A 23,460-nucleotide genomic window follows, 5' to 3' on the forward strand; every position below is an offset into this window, starting at 1 on the left:
TTGCAGAAGTGTGTTTCATATTCCACAAAATATGGTACAACATCATCCATCCTGTAAACGTTACATATGCAAATGAACACAAGCAGCATAGATGTTAACACCTTGAATAAATTACACTGCTACATTGTGGCCCTGATCCTTAAAACTAGGACAGTAAAAAATTATGCTGCTTCTTTAGCAGTACCAAAGTGACTGTGTATGATGTAGACACCTCAGGGCTCGTTTCTGTCCTCTAGGTCTGTGTGAGTGTGCTTTGTCTAGCTTGTGTTATGGGAAGAGTGAGAAAGCACAGTGGCACAAAGAACACAAAGGATGTTAACTGCGTATCTTTTTGAACAACCTTGTCAGGGAAAGAGAGGGTTCATCTCTGTTCTCTCTCATTTTCTCTCTATCCTGGGGTGAAGGCAGCAACCCAGTGATTTACAGATTTGTCCATTCAAAAATCACATGGTAACTGTTCTAGAGGTTTTCCTCCATGGTTTTATGGCTATGACAACACAGCAGCATGAAGTGCTGGACAGAGATATCTGCAATTCCTCTTAACATGCTAGGTTTAGCAGCAGCAGGAAAGTAGCCTTGCCTCTGCACAGACTGGGAATGTTTAATTTTATGCCTAATGTTTACCACTACTGAATTTTTGTACAGTCTTGCAAATGAGGAATCACAAGATGCCACTTGTGAAACAGGAACTGATATAGGAATTTATCGCCCAGCTGCTCTCTGAGATTTTAGAGTTTATCTCAGCATCATGCCAAATCTCTAACTGAGATGCTTATAAAATGGCATGCTTTTGACCTACAAAAAAACCAAAAGGTGTGCTACTAAAGTGCCACTGCTCTGACCTGTGTTTTTGCTAAAACCTGAAGAAAATTCCACCTCTACACATGAAACGTGAATTACTGTTTTGCCCCCTGTTATTGAGTAATAATGTTAACTCAGCAAATACGTTTTAGTTAAATCCTCAATACGGAATGGGCTAGGTTCTGAAAGTGGGGGCTTTTAATTAAAACCCTACCTGTTTCCCTTTCCTTCCATGCCCTATGCTTTGGCTGTTTTGCATTCATAGCAAGGCTTTTCCTTAAAAAGCCACCTTATAAGCCGTTTATGTCTTCAGCAATTTTTTCCAATAAACGTTTTCTTTCTTTGTAGTATTTGGAAGCAGCTATATTTCTTAATCCTCATAAATGCCACGACTTAATTACTTTTACTCCCTTAATCAGCTGGTAAGCCAGGTCTTTATTCTGAAGTTAAAGTGCTCCCTCTGCTGCTCATTCTTTGAGATGCAGTTTTTACAGGTTAACAAAGCTGAAAATACTACAACTCATTGTTTAGAAATCAGCCTAAAAATTCAAACCATATATCCTCCTTCTGAACAGAAATGTATACGGCCAAAACATATAAATTAATATAATAAATTAAAACATATCTTTGTAAGCGATTATTCTGCCATCACTTACAAGGACAATAGCACTCCTAGCATCCTTAAAATTTAGGTGCACATGATTTATAGCTTTAAATATAAAGCACATAATTACCTGCCTCCACTGCTTACGGCCTCTCCTCCTCTCTGATACGTTACTGAAATAGTTAAAGATAAAAAAGGGAAATAATTTAAAAAACACATATTCCTTACATAAAAAAGACTCCTTAAATAGTAGTATTAAATTTGCTTTTGTTTCATTTTAGCTAAGACAATAAACGTGCATTGTTTATACATTAATTTTGAGCCTCATTCTACAAGCTATTCCTTCAAACCTGAGTTTATACATAGTACTGGTGTTGCTTGACAACTGCTAGTCTTGGCTCCAACAAAGTTTTGCATTTTAGTTCTGTTCTGAATAACATGAACACACACGTATCGCTTAAGAAAGCAGGAACCCATACATCAGGTTGAACTTATCCTTAACATAATTCTGCTGACTTCAGTAGAGTTACTCTATGGTAGAATTTAGGTCATATATTTGTTTTGTGAATGGCTAGATGTTAAAGCTTTGCTCTACCTTATTATTTTGGTAAGATTAAAGAGGCATCATGGTTCTATAACAGACTTTACTTCCAATGGAAACAATGGCTCATTATAGCTGAACCTACTGCGAAAACACATGCTCTTTCTGAATGTTACTGCACTACACTCATGGAAGACACTCTAAAAATCTACAGAAGCTTTGCATTTTATAACATTTTACAATTGGATTTATAAATGATACTTTTTAATCTAAAAATTTAAATGAATAATCTTGGTAAAATATGTCTGGCAGAAAGAATACTTCCTAAATTAGAAGGAACAGTTTTGCTAGCATTTTAGAAGCATTAGACATTAACAAAGTGTATGTCCACATGCATTAATTTGTTGACATGGATTGCATATCCTTCACAGGAAACGTCATGGTTGAAAAGTTAGTTTTTAGGATGCAAATACCCAAGAAGAAACAGTGCCATAAATTCTGAAGGTTTGCATTGGGTTTGGCAAACAGTTAAGGAGATTGCCTCCCTGCAAATGCTTATGGATTCTACATTTTCCAGCTAGGAATGTGCTGAAAAAAAAGCAGCCAAATCCTGCTCTTTAGAAGAACTCCAAACTGGGAGTCTGCAAGAGAGAGATAAATGCTGGCAGTGATTACAATAACAGGATTAAAATGTAGGATGCAGTGCTACAGGTAAGTCTTTTACTATAGGTAAAGCTAAAGAAGAGGGTCTGGTTCCATTTAAAGTCAATGGATCTAATGACTGGGATCCTGGATTGAAAAACGATGTTCTTCCCCCCTGCTTTACATGTTTTACATACTTTGTGTTTTCTCTAATTTCTTCTTTGAAAATCTCAGTGCTATTTATTTTGCAGCTCTGACATATCTTAAAGAGCCCTGATACTTTCTTTTAATGCTAAGAATCCATCTGAGAAAATGCATGTCAGCTAACCTACCAACCTCTGCAGAATTTCCATAGTGTGCTACTATCGTGACTGCAATAGAAGCCCTCTGCTACGCCAGCTGAAGTGACAGCATAACAATAATAGTTTGAATTAGTCTCCACCACGGATCTCAAAGGACTTCACAAACATTAAGGGCCCCTCTGACTCATGCCGAACAGTAACCAACTCCACCGAATGTAATACGATGACTTTTGAAACAAGATACTATTCAATGGGATAAAAAGCACGTGGATAAGAATCTAACCCATTACGATTAGGTCTGTGTGGATGAATGCAGGCAGACATGAGATCGCTTCACCTGCGGTCCAACTTGGAAGGATGCAACTCAGCTGCTGCACAGAGGCCAAATTAGTGCAGTGCTGATTTTGGGCTAATACACCCTGCTAAGGTGAATGTGCAGAAGAGGGAGTTTTACCCTGGCTGGATGTCCCACCGAGCCTCATAGACCTCTTGTGAAAATAAAGGATTTAGAACAAAGAAGGAAGAAGCAACCTGTCTGTTCACTGTTTTTATCAGTAGCTAAAAGTAATGCAGTATACTGGAGGGTACTGAATGTGTTGAATTATATCTATGGTAGAGGAACAGACACTTGGCTGCCAGTCTGCGGGACCGACTGCAGGTCAGCTCTACAGAATATAAAGGCTCCCACAAACTTTGGTGGGCTGTGGCTCAGGTTATGTCATATTTTGTACATTTCCAAACAAAAAGAAATAGAAGATGATTTTAGACCCACCCTGAAATTGAAACGGCCCTGTTTATGTAGAACAGGATGACTATTTTAAATTTTTATAGCACAAATACAGTTTAAGGTAGCAAGCAAAGAAATTTAACTGCTATAACGTTTTTACTTTCTGTATCTTCCGAAGCAGGCAACTCCCAGGTCTCTGGATTAATGCAGATTCAGAGGAAAGAAAAGCAAATGTTTCCCTAACTATAATCCCACTGAATCCCTTTCAAGTCAGCATCTGGGCTCTGCAATGTCATTCCTCCTCCATCGGAGGCACCTTTTGCAGCAGTAGATGCAGAAGGCCACACTACTCCATTGTAATACACAAGAAGAGAGCCCAAGTTGTGCAAACTGATGGGATCATGCTACGAAATGGCATGCTTGCATTAAATGGTATGCTACAAAATGGTACACACAGATGTCAGCTACAAAGCAAATATACACTATTTAGAGAAAAAAATAATGATACCTGTCATTAATGAAATTGTTTAAAAACCCCTTCAGAACAGCTGGGCTGGTTATGTCAGAAAAAGAAAACAGTACCACAAACACATGCTAAAGGAACAAAGAAGAGGGGAAAAGTGCAAATATATACCTGTTGGTGTGAAGGTAAAAGACGGGACTGAAAAATCAAAACAAAATACAAACTGGTTATTAAGCTGAAGAGAGAAAGGGAAACATACCACATTAGTATAAATCTAGCAGACAGCTGAACATAAAACAAATGTATATAACTAACCCAGTAGTTCAGTGACATCGGTACAGAACTAAAATTAAATTTGCAATTCAGAAAAAAGCCTGTTCCTGCAGGTATTATTCGGGGGGGGGGGGGGAAGGGAGCTTGATATTCTATGGTACTCTTGAGGGGACTAGAATGTGGTTTAGCCTTTCAAATTCCCCTCAGTTTGGTATTATAAATTGTTCTGAAAATCCTAGCACAAACAAGAGCCCCACACTGTTAATCATTTTAGAATGCAAAATGACAAATTCCTTAACAAAGCCGTATCAAGGTCCTATTGAATCTTATCTGCAGTTCACTAAGCAAATGCTCATTACACTGAACTAATAGGCACACTTAAGTATTCAGTAAGGAAATAATAATCATATAAAGGAACAAAGAGAACTGCTGTTTTACTGTCTCTGAATCAAGAATGGCATCAACTCTCATTGCAATGAAGGCACTAAAATCTACTGCAGCAATTAATTCTTGTTTTCATAGAAGAGACTGTTAAACAGAGTTATTTTCTTTCTGAAATAGTCAGGAAAAAAAGGTAAAAGATCTCCCTAGATGTAACACCTTTCTACCTTTCAACCCTCGGCTTTAAGAGGGAAAGGCTAACAACGGAACAATGACATTGCTTGACAATCTTCACTCTCACATCTACTATAAATCCTCTTCGGATCAATAGGGTCTCTAATCCAAACACAGAGCACCGGCATTTGCTCTTCCTATTAGCACATGCTCCCCCTCCTGTTGACAAGACAGTATAGTTCTTCTATCACTGATGGGCAGGAAAAGGCTAACACTGCCCTTTTTGATCTCATGACATCCAAGAGAGACAGAAGAGAAACAATAAAATATTCACTAAAAGTAGCCTTGAGACAGAATTTGATCAGCAAACCTGGCACAGAAAGAAACAGTTCTAGCTAAGATAATAACTGCTTAATTTAATTTTTACAACAACTCTGATGTTTGGGGGCAGTCCAGAGTGTCTTCTTGTAATTTAGGATGTGCTGTAGTTTCTCCCCCACTTTTACCAAGCCAATTTATTTCCAGGGATATGACACTAAGCAAAAAAAGAAAAACCTCTGAGCATTTGCCCGTTTCAGGCTTCTCTTTATCTTGGGAATTCCATCGTATTTTCTTTGAGCTAGGCTTTTTCACACAGTCAAGTTTAATCTAGCTACATTCAAAAATGAAGAACCATAGTAACAAGCTTTCATTAAAATAGAAGGTGCATTTAAACCAGAGCTATTCAAAAGAGAACTAAGTGTCTCAAAATTAATTTGCAATCACAAGAACATGAAAAAAAAAATCTTAAACTACTGTCTCATTACTCTTTTGTGAGCTAAGTACTAAACCTAGTTTCGTGTCTTAAGGAACTGAGGAGCAGATGAACAGAGGTTCAACTAAAATAAATCTTTATTGCTACCGCACGAAAGAACAACTAAATTCTCAGAGCTTCTATTAATAAACTGTTCTGAGCATGTAAGAGCACTATATGTATGTGTGGGAGTAGTGAAGTATTTTAACAGATGTCAGGCCTGAAGCTAAATATAAAAATTAATAAATAAATGCAAGAGTGAAGAAAGTTTGGGCTTGCAGTGATGACTTGATGCGCTGCATAGTGGCTAACTACTTTGCAATTTATATTTCACGAAAGACGTCCTTTTTCTTGAAGAATACTTGATAATGGAGATGCAGACCCTACTTTTCTGTGTATTTTCATTAAAATCCCCAACAAATGACACAGAAGATATTTTTACAGATACTGAAAAACACAGCTGTTTTGAACAACAGCTGATGTCGTTAAAGTAACCATTTTTTAAGGACAAATTGTATGCCTTTTGCTTAATCATAGGTACTGCTGAAAGCATAGCAATGTTAGTTTGATAGAACTGTAGAAAGGCAGTATGGCAGCATGCTATTAGTAAAACAAAACAGCGCAGGCAAACGCAGCAGTATGTTCTATCTAAGAAATGCTAGGAGAACAAAATCAAAGGTGAAATTCATCCCTGACTTCTGTGGTTACGACTTCGCTACAACCACTGTAGCCTGAAGTCTACCGCCAGCATAGAGACTCTAATAGCACAGAGGACACTTACACTTTGCAACAGTCCAGAACTATTTCCATGTTTCTACCCCCTCACTTGCTATTTTTAGCACTGCTTCATTTTCATAGCAACACACTGCTAATGTTTAAAAACGTTTGTGCTATATTTGCATATCTATCCTGCCCATCACACATTCATTTTTGAAGTGACTGAAGAATGTAATCTCGTGACACCTTTCATACATTAAGATATGTGCACCTTTTAAGCCTAGGTCTATCTTTTGATTGCTAAATGTCAAACATTCTCCCTCAATTCCTTCAGAAGTAGGATCTCCCATTTTCTGATTAATGCCAGAATTTACGGTTCTCACTCTGTGAGTGCCTATGAGGTACTCTTTGATGTCAAAATGAACTGTAACTTATTGAATTCAGCTTTAACTTCGGGATTTAATCAACAACTTCTTGAATCAGGAGAAATCAAGTTTTTACTCCAGAAGGTCTTCCAGGTAGAGATTCTAGTTTTGTCTGTCACAGAGTATACTGTAAAGCACTGCTTGCACACCAACAATCTGATATACATGAAAACGAAGAGTGCTTTAAGTTAGTCCCACCGCTGCCATTCTAACTGAATGCAGATGCAAGATGTGATAGCCCCAGAATCCAGTCCCAGCAAAAGGGTCCCAAAATAGCATTTATGAAAGACTCTTGGAAAGTACTATTGACTATTGTCAATAGTACTAAGAGCCACCACACCACATTCCCCCAGAACACAAGGAAATTCAAGTACACACACCAAAAGCGTTACTGTAATGTAAACCACTGTTAGTGCTCTCAGCAGCAAGCAAAGGACTGAACAGGAGGGACAATGAACTACCATCCATTTGGCACCTTATCAGATGGCACTCTGCCAGGTAGCAAGGGCATATGGGAAGCTCCCAGCCTTAAACCCATGCTTACATTACTCATTTGTAGGAATATCTTTATGAATAGCTAGTCTAAGTATTTTGCTAAAAGTTTATGCTTTAAAGCCAGGTTTAACACATTGCTGCTTTCTGCATTGGCTCCCAATCCACACTTCCTAAAAGTAATGAAGCGATTTGGTAATTCCTGCATCGAGTCTCAGAAGAACAAGAGACTGATGATAAAGTAAAATAGCCAGTAAACACACTCAGCAGTCAGTGGCCTGAAACATATAATACGGCACCTTTTCTAATACCAGCGTAAGTACTAGTGAGTCCATTTCGCTTCTTCCTGTGGCGATATAACCAGATGCTGAAGACCATAAGGATAATCCAACAGGCTGCACCAATTCCAGCAATGAAGGCAGGCTGCTTTACTACATCGGAAATCTGCTGGGCTAAACTGACTTGATCCTCTGAAGACACGGGGTTTCCATGAGAATCTGAAAAAAAAGACACCCAAAATAGCCAATTAATTTGAATAAGCAACTGTCAAAGGCAGCATGAAGAGAACTGACATAACCACAGTCCAGTTTTTCAAGGTAAAATCCTAAAGACTGCTCTTCAAAAATCCTTTTGGAGGTCTAGATAGAAATGGCTTGTTTTCCATACAAGACAGGTGACTCCAACTACACTGACTTTTGTTTGCTTACAAAACCCGCTGAAATCAGGCCACTAGACATACAAATAGAAAGTTAGGTTCAAAAAATGCTAAACTTGTGGGCTGCTATTTTGTTTTTCGTTTTTATTTTAGCAAAGCTATGGCAGCTTCAGAATATTATTCTGAAAGTCAGCGAAGAACACGGCAAGGAAAAGAAAGCTCAAATATGAAACACGCATAGTCTGTTCCTTGAGCTCTGCAAATGCATAGAAATCAGCTACCTAAACATCCACTCTTACAACTGAAAATCACAAAAGAATTACAAATTCAGAGTACATTCACATGAGGTTGGACTGAGGGGTGCATTTTAATTTAGCAGTTCCTGACAGATGACTTAAATCTTGTATTACAGTCTAATGTATTCTTTGCAGTCTCTCACTTTGACCTCAATTAAAAAAGACTAAATACTTAAAAAGACATAAAGAAGTAGAAATACAAAATAATCAATCCTGCCTTTTGATGTGGATGAAGAAGGGTAACTAAAAAATGAGTTATATATTGGTTAAAATAGTCAAGCAGTCTCATTATTAACGAACAAGCAGACCTTTTCAAAACCAGTTTCTCCTTAAATATCCCACATCAAAATAAAGACCATGTATTTTTTCCACACACTATTTATATTTTTTCTGTAGAGAAAGCACATGCAAGAATCAGTCTCTTCTGCTTTTTCTGTACTGAACTTTTGCAAGACCCTTCTACGAACAGCAGTAAGGATATTCAGTTAGTGACCAATGCTTCCTAACTGAAATGAAGCAACTCAAAGACAAAATACTGCCTTCCTGATTTTTCACCACTACAGTGAGCGCTTAGTGGAAATTTCATTACTGCACAGGGTGAGGGCAAGAATTCGAAACCTTTACTCAGAGCGGATATTGCTTTACACATTCCATAGCTTCATCTTTGAAATACCCATTTTTACTCTTGTGTAAACCCAACAGTTAGTTGCTTTTTACTATGGGCGGTAATATCAGATTCAGAATGAGCGGTAAGTATTTTCAGCAGAAAGGTGCTGGTTTTAATTCTGTTAATATAAACTATATAAGAAATGAAAACCTATTTACTTAAAAAATGATACCTTTTCCCTGTGAACTAAGCAGTGAATAGGTTTTTATTTTAATTTTTTATGATGATGTCTTGCATTATTCCAAAATACGACTGAAATAAAAGAAATCACAGTACAAACAGGAGATGGAATCAAAACAAATGATACAAATAACAAATCTCCTCTGGAAAATGATACCTTTTTGAACGGGAACTGATTAAATTAATAACAGCTTCTTCCAGTGAAGAATTCCAAATTTCAGGTTTTGCGACATCAAGGTCAAATACCTATTTTGTCAAAGAATCACCAGCACCTTTGACTGCTACTTTATTGGAAATCATATTTCGTATTTCAGGTCCCTTTATCTCCTGTGATCCTAAGTGCACTGCCTAGTCTGAAAGTTCACCAGGCAGACTCATTCTTTTCTTCTAATACACCCTTTGTGCCTGCTGGATTTATAGATTTCATGCCTGTTTGTGCAAGGTTAAGATGGGTTGCTTCAGATTTTATGGAGACAGCCAACTGAAGTTCCACACAAGTGGCCAGATGGGCTGAAACATATAAAGTATGCTGTGACCAATGAATTAAATCTGTCACTGTATCTCATCTTTTGTCTCTTTGCAGCTGAGGCCATATTAAGATATGAAAACTTGCATCATCAGTCACTTTTTGAAATGAAAGATTTCTGTATTTTTGAACAGCTACACTACACCTTATACATCTTAATAGAATAAACCAGAAGATATTTGCAGAACCTATAGTCCTGAATAAATTTAGAAGACTGATAAATATTTTTTTCTCTAATCCTTTAAATATATGTATTTAAAACATTAAATCCAAGGGGGAAAAAAGATCACAAACTCAAAAGCCGGATAAGAATATTTTTTAAACATGTCAACAATTCAGCCATATAGAAAGATGGTACTTTTATATATACAGTCAATATATACACTGCTCAGACAATGCATGTCTGAAGATTACAAAATACTAAAGAATCTCTTTGACCCATTATTCTTCTGATTTTTCAGTAAGATTAATCTTCTGGTATTATTTTGCTAGCTATTGTAAGCATAAGAACAGCATAATAATGTATTTGCTTTTAAAAAATTAGGCTTTTGGCACATTGTATATGGGTGGACTGTTAGAGCCTTTACATTAAATTAGCTGGTATATATTTAGACACACGATAAAAAGAAGAATACGTATGTGTTCATGTACAGTCATATAAACAGCATCATAGAAAAGAAGATAGAAGGACTTTCAAGAGGCCACATTTGACCCTGTTCCTCTTGTAATTCAAAAAAAGAAAGTAAGCTAAATATAAAGCAAAGGGAATGAAATCTAGTGAACCCCTCATTGCAAAAAGTTTCCAGGAACACTGTCTTGGAAGCCTTTCTTTGAGAAGGGCATCTTCTCCCTCCATAATAGTCCTGTGAGATCCTGAATGATCAGTCAGGAAAAAAGCTCTTGAACTCAAAAAAAAAAAAAAGTACTTTTTCTTCATCCCAGGAAATTTCTGGAAGCTTTGACTGAGATATAAACGGTTCATAATCAACATTCCTGTTCCTACTTGCACTCCTCAGGGAGACATGCCAAAATAATAAGTGAACATAAACATTCTACTGCAAAGTGCATCTTACTGCCAGAGCAGCAGCCGCAGCATTTAATGTACTTGAAAATGCCTCAGAGTTGTTGGAGCAGGCTGATCTCACAACTCTCTGAAACCAGCATATTATCACAGTGACTCATCCCTTCTTCCTCTACCCCTAGATGAGGTCCTTCTTTTTAATCACAGATAAGGTTGCTATGGCTATTGCTTACGAGCTACGTGATTTGACTCTCTTCAAGGTTCAAGTTTCAAACTGCAATGAAAACTAATTAGAATTTACATTGAGAAGAACTGGGACCTCTAATTCTCTAATGTTAAATATTAATATAAATAAGCATAATGTAAACCCCCAAATTTAGATTGTTAAATGTTAAATAAAAGATTAATACACAATTAACATTGGAATGCCAAAGATTAAAAAAAGACAGGAAATTCCAGGTTCGCAGGTGTGCAAGCAACCTTATCTTTACCCTGTACATGTTCAGCCTATGGAATGGTACTTTTCCGAATGCCTGTCTCCTACAGCATACAAAATGTACAAACAGTAAGTAGGAAGATATAAGTTCTATTGACATTGCTAATTCTGCCAATTCAAAACATGCAAAACACCTGGAATCTGCAACATGATGTCTGAGTGTTTTCTCACATATATGTTCATGATGCAATATGAAAATTATTTGGTAAAGTTAAGGTTAAGAATAAACTGTTTTGTCTCCTTTCAAGTTATATACATTTCCAAAACTGGAAAAATATCAGTTTTGCACTTCAATCTTGTAACATGCAGTTTGAGGAGATAGCACCGAATTGGTTTGTTAGGGTTTACTGCAAGGGAAATTAAAATTGCTTTCTTTGAGATATTTGCAGGTCAGAAGACAAAAATACCAATAGACCTTACAACTATCACACTAAAAGTACTTGAAGGGCTGACAGGGTACTATCCCTGAAGGCACACTAGCTAGTTCACAAATCACATCTCCTAAAGAAGCAATTAGAATAATAAAGACTCAATGAAACTTTCCTGTGTTTTGTACACTTGAGACATCCACTGGCTGACTAATGCACTCAGCATTTACAATAAATATGCAGACCTCTCTTAATAAATAACTGCATACCACATATTCCTACGAATTATGTGTTTAAAAATAACATTAACTGCCGTTGTGGGGCTTCTCCAAGCTGGTACCCTGAACAAAATGTTGCAATGTTCCGATTTCACTACTAACTTGCCAACAAGCATAGGTAATACTGCCAAACTATCCTAGTTAGTATCCCATCATTGTACAAAAGTTAGGCTTCAGACCAACAAAAAACAGTTTGTTGTGATAATTCTCACCTTCCTGTATGGAGCATTTTTGTAACCAATGTCCTGAAGTTAAACTTCATGACAAGGAAAGAATTTCTATCAAAATCCTATGATTTTATTTTCCACAGCACAGTATTATAAGCACACAATACAGTGAGTTGTGGCTAGCTCTCATGAAATATGAATTATTTTCCTTAACACCAAAGCTCTCGCAGTCTGTCTTTATGTAAAATACCAACTTCTCTTCTAAAACAAATGGTTTTCCAGTCCTTGGACTTCCACAGAAAGCTTTAAAAGGCCATTCAAAAGCTAAGAGGAAAACTCCATCCCCGGCAGTGCTCAAGGCCAGGCTGGATGGGGCTTTGAGCAACCTGGTCTAGTGGGAGGTGTCCTTGCCCATGGTGGGGGGAGTGTGGAACTAGATCTTGAAGTCCTTTCCAACCCAAACCATTCTACGATTCTATGATTCAAAAGTCCCAAGCGTTCTAAGAAGATGCATAATTTTTCAGCTGAACTCATGATTTTAAACACTAAAAGGTGATTTCTGAATAAAGATCAAACATATTGCTAGCTTGGCCCTGGTGGCATGGGAAGTCATTGGTACCACAGCTCAGTGAGCTGCTTCATGTCAGCTGAGACACAGGAAATGAAAGAGCTTTGAGCTTACAATTTGTACCTGTCTTTGTAACAGGTCAAGTGAGCTGCGTGCACAAGGTCATTTTTCACAGCTCAGCTGACGCATGGAACTGCGATTGCACACCTCAGGTCCCAGAGAATCCAATGTCTCCTGTCCTCCCCTCTTGTTCCGGAAGGCGGCTTCTGAAAGGTGAAGCTTCCTCCTCCCCGTCCTTCCTGGCTGAAACTCTGCCCTGGCCTTTCTCACAGTCACAAACCTGGGAGCACCCTGCACAGCATGCAGACTCAAATATGAGGTTGCTGTGCAAGAGTAGGGGACACTGAGGAAAAACCCCTCTTCTTTGGATGCTCCAGAGCCAGTCACATCCTAGTCTCACATTTTTGTAAGAAAAACACATTAAAAGGAGACAGATGTTTGATTTTAATGAAAAGTTCTTAAATAAAAAGTAAGTATATCCTGTTGCACACAAGAACTCTTAAGTAGTTAAAAAAAATACCCCAAACCCCATAAAGTTAAGGGCTGTACTATTTCAGATATCAAGAAAAGATTTCCTGAAGGAATAGTTGAGGATTAGTGACAGAAATGTAAATACTTGAAGTTGTCAGTGCCAAACTCACAGTTCCTAGAGAAAGTAGGTACAGGTTGCTAGGACTCTTCCAAACCTGCTTAAACTAGCATCCCTAGCATCTTTCTTCCCCCTCCCTGGCCTCCCTTCCCTCTCTCTGTAACCATGTAATTTATTGCTGGTGAAAAGTGCCAATTGATGACATCAACAGATTAATTTTCTTTCTTCAGAAGAGCTACCAGTAAACTCAAGTGTCTGCTCCACCCCTGCACCAGGAGCACATCTAAGAACTAAGAACGACTCCTTGCGGGGGCTGTAGGAGAACTCGTAACACAGGGTAGAGTTAGGTAAACTGCAGCCCTTCTTCTGCTTTGATGATTTTAGGTTGATCTCTGCTACTAAAGGGAACTCCTTAAATTTAAGTACTAATTTTCAGCAGCCTCCTGCAGTTGCCAAAAGGACTGCAGCACTGCCTAGGCGTTTCTTTGTACTGTTTCTAGTGGCATAGATCTTCACGAGACTCCTGTCTCCGCGTCTTTGCCATGTAAGAAACAAATTGTGGGATTTTTACCACACCATATGTAGATTTGGCCATGCCACCTAATTAGAAGCAAGCAGTACAGACTGTGAAAGCAAACTCCAATGATAAGGAGATATATGGACTCTTTGAACACCATCCGAGGTGTGTGACTGCTTCATGCTTTCTAACATCATAGTGTCAGTTAAGGCCAGGAACCCAGAAGCAGGCAAAAATCTTATCCTGAGAGACCCTCATTCATTTCTTTTCCACTTACCAAAACCCCAAAGTGATTAAGTTCCATTATAAAATTCACCATCATTTAGCATTTCATTTGAGAAAAGGGGTGAAAAAAAAAAAAAACCGCTATGAAATTTTAGGCTTTGAGTACTGAAGTTTCCCCATTATTTTATACTCACAAGCTTCACCAATTTCACATTTTCAAAATCTAAGCCATATAGAACAAACTTGACTTTGACTGGAAAGCTGGCTGTAGGAAGCTGTGAATGGTATCTGGCTGTAGGAAAGAACAATCCAACAAATAACTATGGGGTCTTGCATGTATTAATGGAATATCATATAAGCTGTGTGCAATTTTGTCATAAAACCTCTATTAATGTAATTGGGAATCATACGCCTGTATAAGTTAAGTTAAAGATGACCTTCATTTTAACAGGCAAGGAAATGTACATGTAATTTTCCAGAGAACATATTCATCTTTTAGTTTTCTTTTCACATGCAGTAATTATAGGTTTTTAAATAGAAAAAGTTAAATAACAAGAAAGATCTACTAATGAGACAGAGGTGGACGGGACATAAAGTTCAAAGCAACATGATGAGTTTGCCTTCACAATTATATACTGTAATGATAACTTTGATAGAGGCATACTGGTAAGGCAGCATGTAGTTATACCTAAATCTACTCTCAATAATCTTCAGCTAACCAACAGCAAAGATGCATTTCTCTCAAGCACACCCAGGAGCAATGCCTCTGATCTGCATGTATGACAGAGAGATGTTTGGTGTAAATAGAGTTAGGAGGTCAAGATTGCTGTGAATCATCTGTGTACCTTTTTTATCCAGTACTCAGGTTATTTACTAGCTTTTGCGCATAGCTGATATTTATTGTGCCTAATTTTAGCATGCTTTTTTGCCTAAATAAAGACGAAATCTAACCAAGACAAATTATATCCCTAAAGTAAATTGAGCCAACACTCAGTAATTCATACTCCCCTACATGTTTTATTACACTAGTCTTAAGTGTGAAAACTCACTTTGAAAAATCAATAACCAAAAAGCAGCACTGCTGAATTGGGAGATTAAAAAATCTTGTGTTATTACAATCCCATATTTAGAGTACAGTTCTAGGGCAAGTTTAAGAACAGAAATGCCAAATCCTGCTATTCCAAAGATCAAGTAATACTGTTTCACTTGTCTTGAAAGTATTTCTGGTGCCATAAAAGACAAAAGCAAACAAACAAAAATCACTGAAACCAACAGGGAGGATTACCAGCACGCTTACCTAATTGGATAAACTGGGGATCACTTTTCACTCCAGGTCCTGCCCCAGTACTTGCTGCCACTTCCACGCTGTATCGAATACCAGGAACTAGGGAGGGGATGACTACAGAAAAGGTAGAACCATCTACCGTCTTGTTTATATGGTATCGACTTTCATTGCCAAGACACCAAACCTGCAGGAAGTAAGCGTATGGTATCCATAAATGTTCAAAATCCAACACCAAAGGATAAGTAGGAGGAAGGATGACACATACTATCTGCTGGATAAAGAAATTTAGAATTTGCCACTACTCCAACATCTGCAGTCATGGATTGCTGTCCTAGGCACGGTAGGAATACTTCTTGTTCCAAAGAGCAGCTCCAACTACTAAAGTTATTTGATGGGTTTATTGTAATTCATTTACACTTCAGCTAGTGACATCAGTGCTAATAAAATTAAAAGCATTAGTAACTCAGAACAAATAAGGGAAGCCAAGAATCGCTCACATAAACAACAAAGGAAGAGCATTCTGTTAAATGAATCTGCAATTCTCTTGTTCAGCAATTGTTCATCAAGCAAGGCTTTCTTCACTCAAGTGCAAGGGCAAGCCTGTCATCACACGATGTCACAAGAGAACTGATGTCATGCTGGAATCCAAACATTATCTTTTTATAAAAGAAAAGGCAGCAAGAGGCTGTGATTGAGTAATATGCCACCTTCTATCAACAGACAACAGCATGATAGCAGATCTCATTTTTTGGTTGAGATCAGGACACAGGTCTAATGACTGTAATTTCCCACTTTATAAATTACATCAGTGATATTAAATGACTGGGAGAAACAATATGGTAAGATATTTTCACCTCTTTAGGCCTGCACTATTGATGTGGCAAATGCTTGTACGAGTATGGTTGAACTCCCAACTGCTGTTAAAGGAGAAGTAGCAGCTAATCTCGATCTGCTAGAAAATTGAGGAAGCTGTGTTGATTTCCTCTTTACCCCCTTTCCACAAATGCATTACTCTACAATGAATATTTAGCCAGAAAGTTAAATTAGTTAAATTCAGTACTTTATCTGTTAAGAAGCAAACTTTCCTGAAAACAGCAGCATTTCTGAATCTGTGTTGACACAGGAGGGAAGATTTTGCTTTTGATATATGGACCTCCTAAAAGATTTAGTACGCAGATAGCTGCTCTTAATCCTTCATGTAATTCTACCGCTGTGGAGATTGCCAAGTGAGTAAGATAGAGTTACACATACAGAACAATTGCTAGGGCCCTTTCTGTAGAGCATTTTCCCCCTGGACACTGGGGCATTTTATTCCACTTTCAGGACATTCCAAGACCCTTTTTCCTTCTCTGGATGCCAAAGATTCAAACTGGGCTAGTGGGACACTGTGAGGATCTGAAATGTATTTTAAGCTCCTTTGAAATAGAATCCCAATGCAGCATATACACAAAACTGCTGCTGCAGAGCAGGTCAGAACACACAAAGAAGAGAGAATCTCCTTTTTAATGTTCTGATACTAAGGAGAGACTGCTTTAGTCAGTGGTAGTAGTAGTATAATTATTAGTAATATTGCTCTTAAATCCTAAAGGATAGTCCATGAAAATCCTTTTACGTAAATAAGAACTCGATAAAGTGAGGAACAAAAGATATAAATCTGTATTTTGACTTACATCATTTTCACAGAAATTGTAATTCCCACCTTGTACAATGGTGTATGTGCAAACAATAAAAGCAATTTATTATGTACTAGTAACTATGCACTACTAATTCATAAAACAGTTTTCTTCTTAGGCCCTCGAACACGTTTTCTGGGAGAAAACATAGCAGATTGAAAAACAAAGAGGGAAGAAAAATGAGAAAATTTTACAAGACTCGTGTTTCTATTTTCTTGTTGTTATTTTTAATCTTAAATCAATGGTTCTGCATTTTTTTAGTTTTTAGACAAAAATATTAATTACATATAGCAACTTAAATAGCAAGTACATACATATTCATTGCATCTGTTTTCTATCCATGGTGAAAAGCACAAAGAAAAATAATGGCATCCACACAATAAATGTAGGTGTGAAATGTGCCAGTGTGCCATCTACTGCTACACAAGCACTACAAGATGCTTGCTCCTACACCGGATGGCCTATTGCCTCTGAATGCTAGGAGGTACGTTAGATGTTATATCCACATGAATTTCCTGACTTTTATTGTTTTGTCCTTACAACGTTAACATTCCTCTGATGCAGTTTTTTGATGGAAATAATTCCATCTCTTCGGCTCAAGGTCTGCCTTTAGATAAAATAACTTTGCAAGTATTTTTTTTTCCAATTACATTATATATCTGAAACTAAGCCATAAACTGTTTTTTCTTATCAGTTGACAGGTTTTGAAAGGCATTTTATTATTCTAAATTGACAATGAAGCTTAGCGATCTTTTCCTTTTCCCATTACTACTGAGGAAGAAGAAAACCAACCAGAATAAGAAGCAGAATGAGTTTTGATGGCTGAAAATATATGCCTATAGCCCGGTGTCTTGACCTAAAACATAGCCAAGATATTCTCATTTGAAAAATTTTCTCAGTAATGCACATTTGCAGGAGACTGAAATCTCTCCATAGCTATAAAGCTTATTTGATTTCCACAAGTAGACACTTAAAACGTCTGTAGCTTGCTTAGGGAAAATAAGCCTTATGTACTTTGCTATGTAAATTCTTGCAGAACAATTTGAACTGAAAGTAAATATAGTGTAGGTTACTAAACAAACCTCAGATATAAATATTTTATAATGTACTTAAAATTTGTTAAAAATTAAATAGCATAATGAACATTGTGTTTGTGTGAAAGAAAAATATCTATACACTAACTGCATTTATTACTACACAATTACATTCTTTACTTGAAAGTTTTCCATTTATTTTAACTACCCAGTTACACATAATTTAACTCAGATCTTAACACTGTTAATTATTATCCCTGAGCTTTTCAACTCATTAAGCCTGTTTATATTTGCTACTTCGGCCAATGTCTTTGAGTCACAAAATGGTTCTCAAGCAGGTATGGTTCCCTCTCTACTTGTGTGTGCATTTCTCAAGTTATAACGAAGGCAAGAAGGCAGTTGTTTTAATTAAGAGGGTTGACCCTTTGTTTTGATTTATGAATGCTCTTTTAATTGCTTTCCATCAGTCAGAATTACTAAATATGGAGTTTGAGTCAAAGAAGTGATTTTCTATCTCGTTTGCTTTGACTAACCAGTAGATGGAGCCAAGCATCCACGAACAACCCAACCTGTCACTACCTGGCCAACAGTCCCCATGGCAGGGAATTAAGGCATGCCAGCAGTACCTTATATTCTTGAACCATCCCGTTCTGGTTGTCCTCGGGGGGTGGCTGCCAGGTGACCACAATTGCCGTCCCGTTCCCATCGTTCTTAGTTACTGAAACACTCTGAGGTGGAGCACTAGGAGCTGTTTGTTTGGAAAGAAGGATTGAAGTTAAGTTCATTACATGCAGAAGTGGGCTTTTCTAACAGAAGATGGTTCCTGGACTACACAAATGCATTCTTTTATGCCCAGCCCCTTCTTTGAAGGCAGTTTTTGCCCATTGCCCCCAAGACAAAATGATATAGAAGGAAGGTGATGTGACCCTGCAAAAGAAGCTCCTGAGTCCTGCTGCAGTCTGACTGTACAGGACAGGACAACTCATGCTCATCACCAGACTCTGCAAACTCAGATACCCGTTACCTGGATGTCACAGTCCCAAGCACTGAGTTCCTCACTGGTCAAATCATCTCACCCAGGATCAACAGTTTTGAAAACTAAATTCTATACACTGACCCCAATAGAATGCTCGCTCTCGGTTCCTCTACTGTGTGAATCATACAAAACTTACTAAAATCAGGATGGAATGTGTTAACACATCTATAATAATAATTTATGTTTTGCATTTTAAATAGTCGTTTAAAATCTGGATGCTTAGCTGATGGTTAGGATGAATGCAGTTAAGCACACCTCTTGAACCACCTGCAGCAATAAACCAGAGCTACATGGCATTTATACTGGGGAGGGAAGAGTGCAGGGGAAAAGCTGCACATACCAAGAGGCACTAGCTGTACTGTATACTCATTATGCCTAAGGAGCAACAAAAGGAAGAGCTGCATGAACCTTCTCTTTTTAGCACATGTATGAGATGGAAATACATAATTTAGTCCACTCTATATGTTGCCCTCATTCATCTTTTCATTTTGTCTTACTGATTGATCCAGATATAAAAGCCTACTAAAAATGTGGTTTCCATTCCCTCAGCTACAGCGCTTTGATGATTTCTGTGGTGTCTGCTATCTACTCAAGATAGTGATTAGCAAGTGCTTGAATCTGACAGAAGCCACTTGTGACCAGACCATGAACTCAGCAGGGAGGAGTGCACACTGCAGTGAAGATAAAAAGCACATTTCCCATTGTGTGTCAGAGAGGATTTTTGCACATCCCTCTCTCTCTGTCTCTTGTGCGTGGTTCTGAATATTTACTTCTGTGTCACCAAACAATTCACATAATGATCAGTCCAACACAGCCTCCTCTGCTGCAGATTGCTCTTCTCAAACAGCATGCACTTCAAACGAAATCAAATAATGAACATATCAGAGGAAAGCAAGGCAGACTACTACTTCAAAAAGGAAAGATGAAGACAGTCTGGCTCCTACTTGCCTTCTTCCAGGGTCTTTGCAAATTTCACTTCGCTATCTGCTCCCTGAAACTCATTAAAAAAAGGGCGGGCCTTGATTTCGTAGTTTACACCTTTCTTCAGCTCGGGAATGATAACGCTGTTTTTGGTTGGAGTTCTCACTTCGAAGATTAACCACTCTGACTCTCCATAGGATGCTGATGTAGGCCGGTACAGAATTTTATAGCCTTGGATATACTGGGATTGCTGGTCAACCTAGTGAGACAGTAGAACACACAACATAACCTTTAACAAAACCGAACCAGAATGATGTCTGTGACACTACACACGGCCCTTGGACTATCCTTTTTATTTGAAGTAAACAACACTGTCAAAGCGGATAAAGGCTCCTTGCATTACAGCAAATTACAGGCCTGATTCACAAGTGCATTAATCTGTTTGGTGCTGGTAGAACTGCGCTGGTTCCCGTGGATTTATGAAGGCATTAAAGGGGGATAATGGAGTTGTATAATATGCCCTAGCTCTGTGAAATGAACAGCCTTTGCACACGTGGAATGATGGAGCCCAGCACAGGCCAGAATTCTGCCCACCAAAATCTGCCCAGCAGCGCAGGGGGCACGTGGGGGAAGGTGGGAGGGCGAGGGCAGTGGATCTACGGCTCCACGACTCAGGGTATTGAATATGGAGATCAAAGGGAGACACCGCCAACTCTGGAGGTGTGGAAGCCTCACAGAATCCATGCAATGAGCACCGCTTCCTGCCCGCTTCCTTCTGGAGAAAGCAAACTAGAAGGGCAGCCAGCTGGCACTATCTCCATCACTGTGATTAGGCTGGGATCTGTCAGAGGGATGATTTGTCCAAGAACTTCCTCTGTGTCCACCCGCTCGGCGGGAGGCTCCTCTGTTGGAGGGAACAGGCTGTTTTGAGAGGGCTCTGAAGAGGCTCATAAAACTCAGCATGGCAACACAGATGAGACTTGGAAAACAGATCAAATTGATACTCAGCAGTCCTGAGTGTTGCTTAGACTGAGGGAATTTACATCACATGTCTGGAGAAAGAGATCTTAATGTAAACGAGAGTGGGACTCACTGCGTTTGGCTATAGCTGAAACAGAAAGCTATCTTACAGAAACGATCTCTCATTGAACATTCACTATCTTTAAACTACCATTTTCAATTTCTGATGAATAAGAAAGTCCACTCACAACAACAAAATTTTTAAAAGTGGATCAGATTTTTCCTATTTTCAGAAATCTCATACAGTGACATAATAAAACTGTTTGCTTCCTTGCACTTTTGCTCCAAAAAGCAACACATTCCATTTTTAATAATCACATAAAGAATGCGTGTGTTAGCTGAAACTGAGGTAATGCTTATTTTTGAAATTGCAGAGAAGCCACAGGCCACCCAAGAGACTGACGAAAACCGCCTGTCTGGAAAAGGTTGTTCTGTAAGGAAAGGTCAAACAAAACTGTGCTAGGAACCTTAAAGATGTTTTAACAGTATTAGTTAAACCAGGAGATTGCCTGCTGCAGGTGGCCATGCCGCAGGTGACAGTGTAATTACTGTGCAACACAGCAGATACTATTTGCACTTTTGCAGCATCCAGGAGCCCTGGTCATGAACCAGGACTCTGTAGGGGTAGGGCTCTTCTACAAAGTCAAAGTGCCTTTGGCTCCTGTTTAAAACGTTCTGCCACGGCATAGCAGGGGCTACACCCTGTGCTCTCCTGAACTCTTCCTGCCAATGTATTGACATGTTCAGATGGAAATCCTAAAAAGACCTCACGGCTCACTCCCTTTGGATTTATTTCCACACCTGCTATAAATATCCCCCATTTTTCCATCATTCTGCATCCTATTTCAAAACTCTTCTTTGAATTACATTTTCTTATTTCATCGCTTTGTACTTCCAGTTCCCTGTGTTGTTCTTTCTCTTAATTTCTACCTCTTGATTGCCAAATGTCTCCCGCAGTAAGCCATTTCTAATACTTTCTCTCCTGAGGCCTTAGCTTGTAAGCCTACTTGAATCTTTTTCATGTATGTTCCCATTCCCCTTACTCCAGGACTCCTACAGGACGGTTTCCTCACTCCCTCATTTCCTCTGCTATATCATCCACGTGGCCAACTTCCTGCTTCCTCCCACCAGAGCAACGTCAACACAGCATCTGAAAACCATCTGCCCTTTTCGCCTCTTCTCCCTGTATTGTGTATACTTATAGCACTGTGGGAAAGGACAGGTTCAGATGAGGTTATATGGGTTTGGGAGTGTTTCTCAGTATGGATGTAGGATGGAGGTAAGACTTTCAAAGAGAATAATGCAGTATTTCTCTCCACTGGTGACTGACAGACATAGAAATGCCCATGCTAGCTCATTAGGGGAGTGATACACTTCCTACTGAAAGCAGTGCAAAAGCTTCAAATGCTATGACTTTGATGGCTTTGATCAGTCCTTTAGATTCCAGAGGACGACTCTGAAACTCTCACCATATTGTAAACAGCACTCTCTATGGAGACAGGAAATGGTGGCAATGGAGCAACGTTTAGTAAAGTAGGAAAGCACAGCCCAAGCGGCACTCACTCCAGAGAAAAACATTTGCAAGCATACAAACTACACAGCTTCTTAAAGTGTGGCTCTACTGCAGTCAAACAGTAGATTCAGCACTGTATATATGACCACCTCCATGATACCGATTCATGCTTACCGTCCAATGAACTTCAATTGAGGAGGAAGAAAGGATAGTAGGGTTGTGCAGATGTAGTACCACATCACCTAGTTCTCTCTGGACCTGCTTGTGATCCACACCTTGACTTGTTGGTGGAACATCTGTAATAATTTCAGATTTCATTCTCACAAGTATATATGATTGTTAAAATAAGTATACATAAATACAAATGAATATATCATAAAGTATGTAATATCACCAATAAGGATTACCCTAAGTACGTCCCAATTATGTAAGAAAAAACTACACGGAGTATTTTCCCGAGCAAATCACCAATGCTTAGGTAGTACCAAATCAACGCACTGCACCGTCTTCCACAGAGAGACAGGAGGGAAATGCTGCATAAAAAGAAAAATCACACTCAATGATGCCTTTGGTAAATAACTGCAACAGCATCTCTTCATTCTTTCCTGTTGGGAGGAGAAAACCCACTGCAAATTCCAGGAGACCTGGAAACCTGTAAAGAATGGCAAAAGCAGAAGCTGTATCTTCAGATGACTTCAAAGGGAAACTTACTGCTTTTAATTACAAAATAAATGTAAAAGCTGAAGAAAAGACAAGCGAGTCATGTGGCTGCAGCTTCTCTCATGGCAAGTGTCTCCTGTAAACAGCAGGCAGAGCACAGCTGAGTGCCGTCTGGCTCTTCTGACATTTGGTCTATCTTATAGCTAAAAGAATTGTTCATATGCATGAAGGGACAAATTCCTCTCAAAACACACAATGGTACAATGGAAACACACACATTTTGCATGCAGAGCCCTTGAAAAATCCATTTAACTGAAATGGAATGACTGTCAGATAGGCAATCAGTAATGGGAACATACATAGTACCATA

The 23,460-nt window shown here is 38.6% G+C and overlaps 1 protein-coding gene across 11 annotated transcripts in view; it reads right to left on the reverse strand.

The window, feature by feature from the left end:
• The window catches only part of ROBO1 (roundabout guidance receptor 1), a 709,821-nt gene that overhangs the window by 28,842 nt on the left and 657,519 nt on the right, over positions 1-23,460 (reverse strand). For 10 of the 11 annotated variants that reach the window (XM_030471685.2, XM_030471690.2, XM_030471683.2 and 7 more), the window contains 7 exons: positions 22,605-22,726; positions 19,925-20,156; positions 18,567-18,688; positions 15,246-15,417; positions 7,635-7,832; positions 4,252-4,278; positions 1,536-1,578 (listed from right to left, as the gene is read on the reverse strand). In XM_030471685.2, coding sequence (XP_030327545.1) covers positions 1,536-1,578; positions 4,252-4,278; positions 7,635-7,832; positions 15,246-15,417; positions 18,567-18,688; positions 19,925-20,156; positions 22,605-22,726 — 916 coding nt within the window. The remainder of the gene's footprint in view (positions 1-1,535; positions 1,579-4,251; positions 4,279-7,634; positions 7,833-15,245; positions 15,418-18,566; positions 18,689-19,924; positions 20,157-22,604; positions 22,727-23,460) is intronic. The other variant, XM_030471686.2, reaches the window with a different exon arrangement.

Source organism: Strigops habroptila, chromosome 2 (assembly GCF_004027225.2).
Source record: "Strigops habroptila isolate Jane chromosome 2, bStrHab1.2.pri, whole genome shotgun sequence".
NCBI classification, from domain to species: domain Eukaryota; kingdom Metazoa; phylum Chordata; class Aves; order Psittaciformes; family Psittacidae; genus Strigops; species Strigops habroptila.